The 14,514-nt window shown below is 41.6% G+C and overlaps 1 protein-coding gene across 4 annotated transcripts in view; it reads left to right on the top strand.

Annotated features, from left to right (window-relative positions):
• The window catches only part of SPSB4 (splA/ryanodine receptor domain and SOCS box containing 4), a 96,656-nt gene that overhangs the window by 29,168 nt on the left and 52,974 nt on the right, over positions 1-14,514 (top strand). For all 4 annotated transcript variants that reach the window (XM_030954114.1, XM_030954115.1, XM_030954112.1 and 1 more), the window contains exon 2: positions 13,020-13,876. In XM_030954114.1, the coding sequence (XP_030809974.1) occupies positions 13,183-13,876 (694 nt within the window). In that variant the 5' untranslated portion in view covers positions 13,020-13,182. The remainder of the gene's footprint in view (positions 1-13,019; positions 13,877-14,514) is intronic.

The following is a 14,514-nucleotide window of genomic DNA, read 5'->3' on the forward strand; positions in this document are numbered from 1 at the left end:
GAATTCCCAGTGAATGGGTTTTCACAAGGGATTTTTTTACTTGTAGTTCTTTTTTTTTGGTCTGAATATTTGCTTACAGTGGGGTTTGCTTCCACAGCTGTTCTGCATTTGGTTTCTGTAGTGGTGAGGAATGTGGTGTGCTGCAATCAAAGCTGAGACTAACAGTCTATTGTAGAAATAGGACTGTAAGGAAAAATTCAAGCAGATACTTTATTACAGCAAAGATGTGTGGGTTGATGGTCTTGGTAGAATTCAGTTCAGTCTCATGGTACAAGAAGAAATTTCATTACATGTAATAATTAGCTTTTGAAATAAAGAGGATTATCTTTCATTTTAATCACCCTGCCTTAATAGCGGGGAAGAAAAACCATTTTATAAGAGTGCCAGCTCTGTTCTCTGTGTTTTCTAAAATGACATTTTAATTGAATTTTATATTTATGGGACTGATACATAAAACTTGTCATTCTTGTGGATTCTTACCTGTTTTCCCCTGTATATTAACCAGCTGTATTTTTAAAGACTGTAAGCTTCTGTCCTGCTTGTCTTGCCAAAAAAATTTCCACAAACAGTTCCTTGTGAGGAGAATTATTACTTACATTGGTCATTTTTAACATGCAACTCTTAAATATTCAGCTATATTTCTCTTGTTAACACAAAGCATTGTATATATATGCTTCATATCCAGTATGTGAATAGCTTGTAAATAAATTACAAAACTAGGTTTAAATTCATTAGTACTTAGCAAAACTAATGGATTGTAATCAGTATAATGGCTGATGATAGATTGTGCTGTGCCAGCAGGGAACTGGCTCCCAGAAGAAGTTACACCAGCTCAGGAATGACTAGAGACTGGCTGGTGAACATGTTCTTCTCCAGATGCTTTTTTAATTCCTTCAATTAACTTGATTAAGCAGCTTAGCTTAAGTAAGCAGAATTTGTGACTTGGAAGTTCTCCCATGTAGTATTTTCCCACTGCCTTAGGAATTAATTCCTTTAATGCTGTGTCTGTATAAGGCAGGCAGCCGTGGTCTCACACAGACACAGGATGGTGTGTGCTTAGTATGAGGGGCACACACAGGGGAGGTGTTTCCCCTCCCTGCACTTGGTTCTTGGCAGAAGTCATAAATCACAGTGATTTCTGCACAGTGCAATTGAATGGAGCCCGACTACCTTATTTTTTTATTGGTGTTGGAAGTTCCCTCCTGCTTAGATCACTCTGAATCCTCCATCAGGAGAGAGGGGAACACTCTCTTCTCTGTGCCCTGTGGTTCCCAAGCAAGGGAATTGCATTTCCTAATTGTACCACCAGTGTCCCTCCCAGGGAACCCAGTGCATTCTCTTTTCTGCCCAATGATTTATCTTCACAGCATGTGTCATTAGGGAATGGGGAAAGGGGTGTTAAATAGGGAGTCAGATGGTAGCACAAAGTTCTTGTCCATCTGTCTGCTTTCCTTGCAGACATCCCCTCCCTTTCCAGCAAGGATGGTGGTTATGTTACAGTATCCTATATTTTTCAGAGCGCAGAAAAGTGGCCTCAGCTGGAACCAATTTCTGTCCTACGGATCCTTGTGGTACTGGGGAAGCCACCCATCAGTAACTACTGCAGCACCAACAGTATTGACTGCTCAGTGTTGTGGCAGCCTGGAGCTCTGCAAGGCTCAGCTCTTGTGTTTACAGCTACTGGCTCAACAAATTATTTTCCAAATTGTAAATCATTCATCCCGGTCCCAGCTTGCAGTTTTTTGTATAAATGTAAGTTATTTCTGCAGTGTCAGAAGTTGCAGTGTCTTACACAGATTGTCATTAAAGCCATGCAGTAATTTCAGAAATTTAGATCTGTGTTTACAGGTGGGTTTTTTTGCCTTAGGAGAATTTCAGAGAGGAGCTTGACACTACATAGACTTTTTCAGCTCCCCTTGATTATGCTGTGTTAATAAGATGATAATGTATTCTGATAATTGCTCATGAGTCTGCTACCTAATGAAAGGTGAGGGTTGAGTGTGCTTCCATATGCTTCTCTTTCTAGCAGTGCCAGGTGGGGAGGTAAATATCTGAAAAGGATGCTAAAAATGGGTAAAATTTTAAGCCAAATGTGGGTTCCCAGTATTAAGGAAACTAACAATGGGATGTACAGGAAAAGGAGGGGAAGAGATGAAAAAGAGAGGGAAACTAGAAAGACTGGGATTGTAACAAAAAGCTGTTAGCCATAGATGTGATGAAGATTATATGTGGGGCAATTGAAAATACTTTTGTTTTCCATTCCTTCCTTCGCTGTGGAGAAAGACCTCTGTTCATGAGAGAGTCTTCAGGTGGTTAGAAGTGTTAATAGACTTCTGGGTTTTAATGCTCCATTAAACTTTCATACTGTGTAAATTATTTTCTTCAAACTTGCCTCTGTTTTTGATCTCTTGACTGTGAATTGTGACAAGAGTTCATGCTAAATATGAAAATGCACAACTCCTCTGGATCCCATGATTCTTGTAGCAATTTCTGTGTTCACACAGCACTTCAGGGAACAGTTTATCTGTTCGAAGAATGGTTGGAATTTAAACCCCCTCAGATTTCCAGTATCCTTAGATATTTTTTTCCTCAACCTCTTGGCCAAAAGGCTTGCTTTTCTTCTCTGAAACTATTTGTAGTGCTTGTGCAGTATGTCACATGGTTTTATATTCAACAATGGTGTGGTTTGTACATATCTTGCAAGTCTTTTGCAGCAGTAAATGATTGAGAAATGCAAGTTTGTATTTAGGCTTAAGTGAACATCTTGGTTGGTTCAAATGGTTCTGGAAGGATCTTTGTATAAATCTACTTCATTTTATGCTACTTGTGCTGCTCTTGAGGATGTAGTAAGCAAAAACAAGTTTAGCTCTGAAGAAGTAGAAAAAAGAATAATTTTTGCAGTATTCATTCAAGAATGCAAATCAGTGGGAAGATGACTTATTTTCCTGGAGGTAGGCTTTTACTTTTAAACATATTTCTAAATAATACTTTTATTCTTTATCATGCTGCAAATCAACATGATCTGTATATCCCAATACAATCTAGGGTTTTGTTTTTCCAGAATTGAAAACTCAGAGCACTTTGTTTTCAGTGTATTCCACCTGTTGCTGAAGATTAACTTGTAATTACTGATGTGCTTTCTCTTTGTCTAAAGTGCTGCTGATCCAAATTTAGACTGAACACATTTTTCTCCAGGGCAGAGCAGGTCCCTTCCTGAGTTATTGGAGAATCAGAATCTGGCAGATTTAGATCACGTCTGGAAGATTTTCTGCCATCATATCAAATATAGGAGGGTTGTACAGAGATTAATTAGAATATGCTGTATTTTATTTTTAATATAGCTTTTGCAAGGCTTCCGAAACACAATGTTACTTATTTTATTTCAGCAGCAGTACACCTAAAGATTAAGTACTAGTATATTTTTATTCACATCAAAGCTTGCATCCTGGTGCAGTTTTCTTCCAAATAACTTTCAATGTTTTTTTCCTCCCTTTTCATCCAATGCATTAAAGAAGGAAATATGGTTAGTAATTAATTGTTACAAATAAAATACTGCTTAAAAGAAATTTCGCTGCAGAAGACTGCTTAGTAGAGGGAACTAGAGTGTAAAGTTATTTTAAGAAATACAGGCCTTGTGTTTGAGCTTATAGATCACAGTTTATATTGAGAGTTGCCCTGTAGGCAGGCACAAAGCTGATTTATTTTTATCCATACCTCTATTAGGAAGTCTAGTGTGGGCTTTTTAAAGTATTTTCCTGTGGTCAGAAATACCTGGAATTGTTGGCACTTGCAGCATGAATTTCTTTGAGGGTGTACATTGTTAAGTCAGTAATAGAGAGATGTAAATGCTACTCTAAGTAGCAGCTTCTTCCACCATGGCTTTTCCTAGTTGGAGGCCCTCTCTGATTTTAACACTGCTAAGTCTGGTATAGTTTTTCTCCATAGAACAGTATTGATTTGAAAAGGCAGCCTTTCTGCTTAATCTGGCTCTAGGACAATGAAAGAGCCAGAAAGAAAATCACATTCCACACAGCCGGCAGGGCTTCAATGAGGGCAAACTATACCTGGCAAATTTAGTGGCCTTCTATGGTAAGATTGTCACTGGTGGATCAGGAAAAAGCAATGGATATAATCTACCTGGATTTATGCAAAGCATCTAACACCCTCCCACAGGACATCTCTGTTTCTAAACTGGAGAAATGTGGATTTGATCTAAGAATCACTCAGGAGATAAGGAGCTGGCCAGAGCCGGGGGCACAGAGATTTTATGGATGCCCCGTCCCAGGAAGTGTTCAAGGCCAGGCTGGATGGAGCATTGAACAATCTGGTGTAAGGACAGGTGTCCCTGACCATGGCAGAGAGGCTGGAACGAAATCTTAAATCACAGAATATCCTCAGTTGGAGGGGACCCAACAGGATCATTAAGGGAGCTTCTGGCCTGCACAGGACACTCCAAGAGTCACACCCTGTGTCTGAAAGCATTGATCAGACACTTCTTGAACAGGCTTGGTGCTGTCACCTTCCCTGGGGAGCCTGTTCAGTGCCCAACCATCCTCTGGGTGAAAAACATTTTCCTGATATCCAAAGTGAACCTCCCCTTACTCAGCTTTGTGCTATTAGCCTGAGTCCTGATGATCTTTAAAGTCCCTCCCAAACCAAACCATTCTGTGATTCACCACTGTGCGACCCATTCTGGGTTCTCACCAAGGTGTCCTTTGTGTCTTCAGGAGTCAGATGTTTTACATGGGGATGTAACTGTCTGTGACTCTTTAACTCCTTAAAACCCTGTGCCTTTCCCCTGCCTCTCCTGTGTTACCAAGTACCCTGTTTCCTAAATTTCCTAAAGAAATAAAAACAGACACAAAAGTATTACTTGGTAAAATGAAAAAGCTTTTATAAGCATGAGGAAAATCAATTTTGTTACTTTGAGCTTAGGCAGTTTGTTTCTAGGATATTACTTTCTCCATTATCTCCACTTGTCTGTGCAATTGTTCTCTACTGACAGATGGGCTTTAGTAGTGGCTGGTGTTTGAAACAGATGAAATTCATTGTTGTTGCTTAAATAATGTGGGGTTTTGCAAAAACATTTATTTGTTTAACAGGAAGTTGTTTTGTTGTTTTGTCTTTTTGTCAGCACTCCAAAGAAACTCGATTCGTTGCCTCACCTGGGAAATACAGATTCTGTGCAATCTGATTTTGTCACGATGTTTCCATAACATATGTGAAGTGTGTTTACTTAATTTCTGTTGTTTAGAACAAGGAACTGTGGGACTGATGAAGCATTGCTTCCTGGTTTTGTGTCTTGTGGCTGACTTGACATGAAATCTTCAGGACACTTTGCCTGCAGTTGCAGCTTTGATGTGAGCTCCTTCTCATCAGGGTTTCTTGGCAAGATGTGGCCTGGCAGCCCAGCCTGGTGTTCCATGTGCTCACTTCCAGGATGTCTGTCCTGTCCTGTAGGAACAGTTATTCCTGAGCCTGCTGCTGCCCTGTCAGAGTTGGCTGAGGCTGGCTATTGACTGAAGTAGCTGAGGGGGAAGGACTGGGAGGGATGCAGATGGTGTGATTGTGTAAGTCTATTTTCCTATTAGACAAAAGAATACGCTTTTGTTCACCATCAGACTTGTTCTCATGCATTCATCTCCTGCATGTTTGTGCAGGAACAATGGCTGGGTTCCCTCCAGCCTTGGCCTCCCCCTCTCACTCTGCAGCCCTGACTGGGGCAATGGGCCTGACCCCGTGTGCATTTGTGTCCACCCGTGGTTTGTCCAAGACAGCCTTTGGGGGCATCTCTTCTGCATCAGTCTGTTCAGTTCACAAGGGGAGGAATCCCTCCAGCTCTTGCCTCCTATGTTTGGCCAGAGGCATGGTCTCTTTGTGTCACTGGACTGCTGCAGCACTGCTGGAAGTGTTAATGACATCCAGGTGACATCAGGAACTGCCTCTGATGGGCTGCTTCAGCTGAGCACATCTCACAGGTGTCTGTAACTGATTCAGTCCAAATGGGAATTACATAAAGTAAGACTTGGGTGCAAAAGATGATCACAAAATTATTCTGGCCATTCCAGAAGCATTGCAAATTTTAAGCTGGTGGTGCATGTATTTTTATAAAAGATACTGAGGCACGGCCCTAGAATCATCCACTGCAATGTACAGACAGGCACTGTGAGAGTGGAGCCATCTCTTGTGGGGTCTGGCAAATCTGCAGTAGCCTTGTGATGTTGACCCCCACAGAGCTGCTACTAGTGAGTGTTCCTCCTTAGCCCCATCCTTACCATGGTACTGGTAAAAACCAGTTGCAGACCAAGGTTCCCTTATGATTTACAAAGCCTTGCCAAGCTTGGGAAACAGTGACACAATCGAAGACTAAAGCTGAGGGGCCAAGTTACAGTTTCTGCAGTTGCAGTAAAGTTCTGGTGAACCATTCTGTCAAGCCAGAGGAGCTCTCATCTGTCTGCTTGTCACTTCCTACCATCTGCAGGCCTTCCCTCAGTCTGCTCAGGGATCATCTCTGGCACGTTCCCTGGGATTTGCAACTGGCTAGACTGAGGAATGATGCTTTCCAGGAGTATTTCTCTCATTTATGGCTTTTTAACTTATTTCATTTTAAAGGCCAACTGGCTCCATTGCACATTACAGCAAAAGGAACTGCAGTAAAAGAAAGGCAGTGGAAATGTATTCAGCCACACTTTGAGGCTGTCACGTAATGGATGTTCTGATTTTGAAACTGAAGCTGTAGGGCTATTGATCCTCTACAAAGCTGTAGAGGTAAAATGTAAAATGAATTGTCTAAAAAGAAAAAGGTTAGGCTGATGAAAAGTAGTAATGACCGGTGAGAAACTGCAATATCAAAATTTAATTATTTCTTGGGTTTTAAATCTCATGTGTGTGACACCTATTGGTATTACTTACTTGGTGAAGCATGGTGAGTAGAAATATAAAATGGCAAAGGATCATGTAAAATGCAAAGTGGAGCTGAAAACATAATTTTCAATTTAGTGTTAAGCCTTTTTCGAGTGTTAATTTGCTCTTTTGATACAACCCTGACACTTGAATATTAAAAATGATCACATCAGCTGTTTGGAAAAAACAGGAAGGTATTTGCTGTGACAGAAGGGGTGGAAGATGAATGATTTTGAAGAGAGAGGAAGATGTAAGCAGAAGCTCATGCCTGTGCTGAATTCAGACTGTGCCGCTTAGGGCAGCTTGAAGTGACTGTGGAAATTTGCTCCATGGTTTGGACTGCTGCCTAAAGGAATGGTTCTGCCTTTGAGATTTTAATTTTTTCTCTCTCTCTTTCCTTTTGCCAGAGCAAGTATTTACATAACTGTCTGGTATTCTAGATCAGAGGGCTTATTCACCTGAAAATAACTTGGCAAAATAAAACACTAGATTTTACTCACTTTAGATTTCTGAGGCAGACCCATTTCAGGGCCATTTGAATGCAGGTGGCTGAAGACAAAAGGGAGAAATGACTAGGAAAGGGTGGTAGAAAGGATGTAGCAGCTTGAACATCTGTACCCTTATGGTAGTTGTGGGATCGCATGGATATTCTTGTTATATACCCTGGAAAGAAAAGTGCTGTTTCCTTTCAGGAACTTAAGAACTGAAATATCTCTAGTTTTAAAAGGACCTGAATAGTGAAAAAAGTAGTTTTTGTTGCATTGTGTTACTATATTTGTTTTTCAAAATGCATTGCTGTATTCTGAGAAGTGATTACACAGAAAAACTGTTTACAGACTTGAAGTATTTTCAGTTCATGTTTCTTCAGAATAGAAATGTCTTCATCTAAAACCAACTTTCAGCATGAAAAGGGAGAATTACAGAAACACATGCAGAGAGAGGAAGGCATAAAACCAACCCAAAACCTCAAGTCAGCTCCATTCCAAAATACAGTAGATGGAAGTATTTAAAAATATACATTCCACTGTATTCATTGCTACTCAGGATTCTTTCTGCATTCTTCATCGTATGACTAAACTGCTTCTAAGTCAGATGGTACAGATGGTATGGTATTTCAGATTATTCTAATTCCAAGCAGCTAAATGCACAGTCTTTTTTAATAACAAGCTTATCCTGATTTTTGAAACAATTACATTTTTGTAACATTACAAAACAACTTACTCTTTATGGAGGAATGTCCTTGGGATTTTCAGGATTTGCATTCCTTTCAGGAATCGAAGAAGTCATGATTTACTGCTGCATTGTTCATCCCACATATTAAATGTCACTTGCTAAGTGTGCATGCAGCATCAAATTTTGTCTGTAGCACAGGACAGCTTGGAATAGCCAAACATTTTTGTCTGGTTGCATTGTTATTGCATATTCCCAGTCTGACCAAGGAAGCCAACACTGTTGATTTATGGCCCATTCTGAACAATGTTGGATACTAGGATCTATAGTTGAATCCAGGCTACCCAGTCTCTTTAAGTGCGAAAAATGTGCTTAATTCATTGTCACCCTCAAAACAGTGTTGTCATGGTTATGTGGCTGTTTGCACACTGGGAGCAAAGTTGATAGACACTGGGCCTTGTGCCTTTACATTGTCTGGCTGGGGGTAAAAGTCCTTGTCCTTGAACATACATAAACCCCTTTCATTGATCTGCCCAGCATAGCACATCATGTGTTTTTCTTCTTCCTATTCCTTCTGTAGGGACTTTGGGACTGCTGTTACATTCAGAGTGTTCAGACACTGTGTCTGTTCTGTTTGGGCGTCTGGGGAAGGAGCAGTTCTGGTGCCCACAGAGGAGTGGCCTTGGTTCAGTGCTGCCTCTCTTGGCATTCAGGAGTCCTTGCTGGCTGGTGACAAAGCTCACATTGGCAGGGGAGGTGGCACTGAGGTCTGGCTGCAGGAGGAACAATATGAATGAGGGCCAACAGCAGAAAGAGTGAGAAGTGCTCTGTAGACATTGGCAATGCTGTTGGATAGAGGCATCTCCTTCCCTGCTTTTTCTGATGGCCCCTTTCACTGGTCACTGTCATTAGCTGGGACTCACCTTCTGCTTCTCACTCTTTGGGTAAGTGTTATTTTAGGAGGATGAACCTGAGTCCTAGCGAGTTCCTAATGTAGTTTTGAATTGTGTTTGTGTGCTGTCATTTCTTATGCATGTTTGTCAAGCTTCCTGCATATCTAGTTTGTGATCCAGAGGGAAATACAACTATGAATGCTGAAAGCTGACTTTGCTGAAAGCACGTTTCTTTTATCAATTATGTTCTACTTATGCCAGCATACCAAACTTAAGAAATGCACCCTGTTTAATTACAGCAAAGTGATGTCCCAGCAAAGCTTTATATAGTAAGTGTAATTTGTGGTTTTATTGTGAATGATTTCCCTAAATATTTTAGCAGTCTGAATGAAGATAGTGCTAAGTGACATTGACACGCTTTTCCTGTTTGGAGTTGTATTGTTCCTGTACAGTGCATTTACTCTGATCATTGTAGCCTGACAAAGCTCAGCATGAATGGGAAACTGTGGAACAGAAATTATTTAGGCTGCAAAAACCACCAGTCTTCTCACACAGGGATAAGTGGTGAAATTTAGTGTCAGTCACTAAACCAGTGTAATGGAGAGGTCATATATTAAACCAGTTTGAAATAGTTTATTGTTTTCTAACTCCTATAGTGGTTTGAAACTCTGGGAAGAGCAAAGATTTGGGAAAACCTTCAAAGCAAAGCTATACAGTGAAAACTTACGTTCTTTCTATTTCTGAATATTTATGTATCTGGTGAGAAGATTTAGGCAAGGAAATCTTAGTTTCTCTACTTAGGTGTAAGATTGCAAAAAGAACAGTTGAATGACACTGTGCTTTGACAAGTTTCTATTGACTCAGGTGATGGTAAGAAGGTTTTACAACCAAATATTTCTGTAAGTGAGTTGAACACTAACAAGTCTGACAGGAATAATCTGTTGTCCCTGAGTCACAGCTTTTGGTAATGCTGTGTAGGTATTGATCCCGTGCTGCAGACAGGAAGCAGGTCTGGGGTACCTTTGCCAGATGAATTGTTTGGCACTCCCCTTCCCTGCATGGGAGTGGGCACAGCTTTCCCACAGCTGCTGGTGTGAGGAGAAGCTGCCTGCAGATCCCTATGGTAGTGGGGCAAGAGTGACTTTCCTGAGCACCACTCCTGTGCTGCCAGTGTGTACCCTGTGGAAGTAGGGAGGATTTTGTTGGTGGAGACAGGCTGAGCCTTGGTGAGCTGTGTCCCTCCAGCAGCAGCTGCTGACAGTGGAGGGCACAGTGGTGCTTCCCTGCTGTGCCCTGCCTCAGCTGGGTCCCTGCCATCTGCTTGGTGGAAAAGGACAGGACACAGGCAAGGCCATGGATGATCTGGCTTTTGATACACATCGCTCCTGCAAGCACCCAAGGGGACTGTAGTGAGCTGCCAGGAGGACTTTATGGATGAATTGCTCCCCGTGGAGCTCTCATTGCTGCTGCCTGGGTTGGGAGGCAAGGCTGCTCCTCGCATAAGTCTTTGTGTCAGCTATTGTAAGAAATTGTGCCTGAACAAACCATGTGATATAACATAAACTATTCAGTGCAATATAAAGACTACTCAGTGCAAATCTCCAATCACCCAGTGCAAAACAACAACTAAATAAACTATTTAGTGCAATACCACAAGCTACTACTCAGCTCCAGCAACCAGAACTGCCTAACTGTAAGATTTTTCCACTGTTGTTTCATACTATGTCCGTGCAGTGCTATTTGGCAAAATATTTAATTATCTAATTGATTTATGTGGTAATGTTCATTTGTGATGAAAGAGTTAATATTGTAAGATACAGTTTCAAATTAAAGTACTTACTGACGGCATCCCAGAGTGCAGACACAGTTGTGTGTATATCAAGGTACTCATAATGATGCATTTTACTCCTCTGAAATACTGATCTATCTATTAGCAGCTTATTTATGTTGCAGTTTGGGGCACATGAGGAAGAATGTCTGTGGCTTGCCAAGTGAGTCAATTCAGGGTTTATAATTTCTTGGTGATTTGCCAGGCAAACATGTGTGCCAAGTTTAGTTTCTCATGTGATCAGGAAGTGATACAGCAGGATGCACTGAGGACTTCCCCGGCTGTCTCCCCTCAGCACCCTGACAGGAATGTGGCAATTGTCTTGTGCTTTAAAGTAGAAATTTTCAAAGGCATGTAGAGCTAAATCTCAAATAGATGTCACTGACGTTGCCTTTGAAAGTCTGATGTTTTCCCTTTTCATTTCCTTTCAAGCTCAAATAATCACTTTTTAAAAGGAATTACTCAATCCCTGAGCATGTATCCTCCTATGAAAGTTTGCTTACAACATTTACTCCTGTTGCTTCCCTGTCTGTTTATCGGTGTCAATATTTCATTTCTCGTGGGATTATAGGTGTGGAATAAAGCACTGAATTTGCTTTGCTGGGCCAAATTGGCATCATAGCTTTGAAACAACCCATGAGTGCTTGTGCACTATTGGAAATGGGAAGCATCAGCTTAAATGTAGTTGCTGTTTAAAGTTTTGGATTCCTCTTACATGGTTTGGAAAGGGATAAGGGGGATCATTCAAGTTGACCTCACGTGGAGAGCTCCTGTGAATTGTGAGTCTTCCTGCAAATGTGATATGAGGGGGTTGGATACTTAAATGTATTGTTTAATTTTCAAACATTAAAAGTAGCTGCAATGAGCTGGTTCTTTTACACTGATGTGTGTTTGAAGTAGATGTTCTTTAAAAGGAAGAACACGGGCTTGACTTACCAAATGAAATATTGCAGGATGTTTTTTGCAAGAATATTTCTGCCCATCTGCTGTTTGGTATTTTATGACAAGCAACTGTCACTTGGGCTCTTCAGCCTCTTGAGAGTGTGGAGATTTTTTGCTTCTTGAAGCACATCATCACTCTGTCAATAAATAAACAGAGTGCTATATTTGAGCATTCCTGGATTTGGCACTGATTTTGCTAGAGGACAGAAGTATGTCTGCTGCTGCAGATACTGTATTTGATCCCATGTCAATCATGTATTTGAATTTATAGGACTCTGTCTTAATTTCTACTCCTCTAGTACTTTTAGAGGTTCTTGATTTATCTCTACACTCTACCTGAGCTCTGAAATGTGAAAAAATCTAACTTATCCAGGCTGCAGAGAAGCTTTTCCTGGTGCTTTTTTGCCCTGTTTGTCTGTGGAGGCAAAGAAATAATACATTTCAAAATCATGTATTCCCCATAATGTGTCTTACTGTCTTCTAGGTCAGTTGAATACTGAAACACAGTAACTGTGGATTAGCCTACTGTCCATTAGCATTAGGAACATCCCCTGTTGCAGTAGCTGCCCATTAGAAATGTCTGCCAAAGAACTGAAACAGCCATTCTTCATTCGTCCTTCCAAGGCTCCTTTTCGTACTGCTGTCCTTTTTTTTTTCTTTTAGCTCCTTTATTAAAAAAAAAAAAAACAAAAAACCAAAAACCAAAAAACAACAACCTCAAAATCTTGATGAATTTTTGATATTTTTCTCCTTTTATTTAATGTCAGGGTAAATTCAAAAGAAACATTTAAATTTTGCTGCCATTTGCTGTTGGCTGCAATTGTTTTAATAATGGCAGAGAAGCTGAAGTCTCTGTCACCAGGGCCCAGGACAGAGCATGTCTGGAAAGAAAAGATTCTGACCTAGTGTGTGTCTGAGACTGAACCAAAAGCACAAGTGAAAGTGAAGCTACCGCAGCACATAAAGTTTGTCCCTGTTGTTGGGGAACAGCATCTGCCTGCTTTGGGCCCGCTGTGAACTTGGCCAGACAAAATAGGTGGAAGGGCAGAAGGTGAGGAATGTCTGCATCCTATCATGAATTGGAGGAAATGACTGTCTGCGCTGGTGGGCTCCGCATCCTGCTGGCAGCCTGGCTAGCGCTGCAGGACACTGCACAAGGAGGAGTGCATTTAGCTCTGGTGTTTAAAATAGCTCCTAGGGATGAGAAGAAGCACTTCAAAAATATGCTGTGGGTTTCCTATTGGCTTTCTTAAACTAACTGGAAACTTTCTGCTTTCTTTCAGGAGCATTTTTTACTCTGAAAACATTGCTGCTAAAAAACTCCAAACAGAAGGAGTAAATCCACTCAGCTTGTCAGGTCACTGGCTCAGTGTAACGGTGCTTTCATGAGGTGACGTTGGGCCAAAGTCAACTTTTCTTTCTCCTTTGTAAACCTGCAGCCAAGCAATGGGCCAGAAAATCTCAGGGAGCATAAAGTCTGTGGATGTGAGGGAGCCCCCTTATAGACCCGTGAAACGAGAGCTGAGAGGCCCGGATTTCTGCAAGCCCGCGCGCCTGGACATGCTGTTGGATATGCCCCCTGCCAAGCTGGAGGTCCAGTACAAACACGCTTGGAATAACGAAGATCGCTCGTTAAATATATTTGTAAAGGAGGATGATAAACTGACTTTCCACAGACACCCGGTGGCACAGAGCACAGATTGCATCCGGGGCAAGGTGGGCTACACGCGGGGCCTGCACGTGTGGCAGATCCACTGGCCCACGAGGCAGCGCGGGACTCACGCCGTGGTGGGCGTCTCCACGGCCGACGCGCCGCTGCACTCGGTGGGATACACGTCCTTGGTTGGTAGCAACAATGAATCCTGGGGCTGGGATCTGGGGCGCAACAAACTCTACCACAACTGTAAAAACCAGCCCGGGGTCACGTACCCCGTCTTTTTGGAACCAGATGAGTCTTTTGTACTCCCAGATTCCTTACTGGTGGTTTTGGATATGGATGAAGGGACGCTTAGCTTCATGGTCGATGGACAGTATCTTGGAGTGGCCTTCAGAGGACTAAAAGGGAAAAAACTTTACCCCATTGTCAGTGCAGTTTGGGGGCACTGTGAAATTACAATGAGATACATCAATGGACTTGACCGTAAGTGTTACCACTTTTTTTTTTTTGTTACCCTCTTGATTTTTCTCATGTAGCGGTTTTTCTTTCTCCTTCTGCTGTGGACAGTATGCTGGGCGGAGCAGACTGTTCAGCTGTGAGGAGACTGCACCCCGTATTTACTGCCCACAATGAATATATCTCTGTGTCTTGTAACGATGGTATGGATCGTGTCAAAATACCTTCCTTTTTGACAGGCAGAGTGGCAGGAATTCTATGCCCAAAGAAACTGAACAGGCTGAGAAAAAGATATTGAGAAACTTCCTGAGTATATTTGACAGTAAAACTCTTGTTTACTGGAGGATATGTTTTAAATCTGTGGTTTCCAAATAGGATTTGTGGATCCTGTAAAAATTTCCTGTAGTAGTGGAAACTCTTACTTGGTGTGCATAAACATACTTGAAGACTGGCCAGACAACTTTCTTTCTGTAGTTGCCTTCTCAGAGCCCTCAGAAGCAGCTGTGGATCCCCAAGAATCTGGAAACTCGGGTCAAATACTGCTTTCAGCAGTTTTTCTGAAAGAGAGCTGTGTTCCATAGTTCATTTCAGAAGGTAGTCTCTCTGGATATTGTCCAGAAATCCAGGGTTTTGGATAAGCATGAGCTATTTCTGATCTAACAGGA

The sequence above is a fragment of the Camarhynchus parvulus genome, chromosome 9 (assembly GCF_901933205.1).
Source record: "Camarhynchus parvulus chromosome 9, STF_HiC, whole genome shotgun sequence".
NCBI classification, from domain to species: domain Eukaryota; kingdom Metazoa; phylum Chordata; class Aves; order Passeriformes; family Thraupidae; genus Camarhynchus; species Camarhynchus parvulus.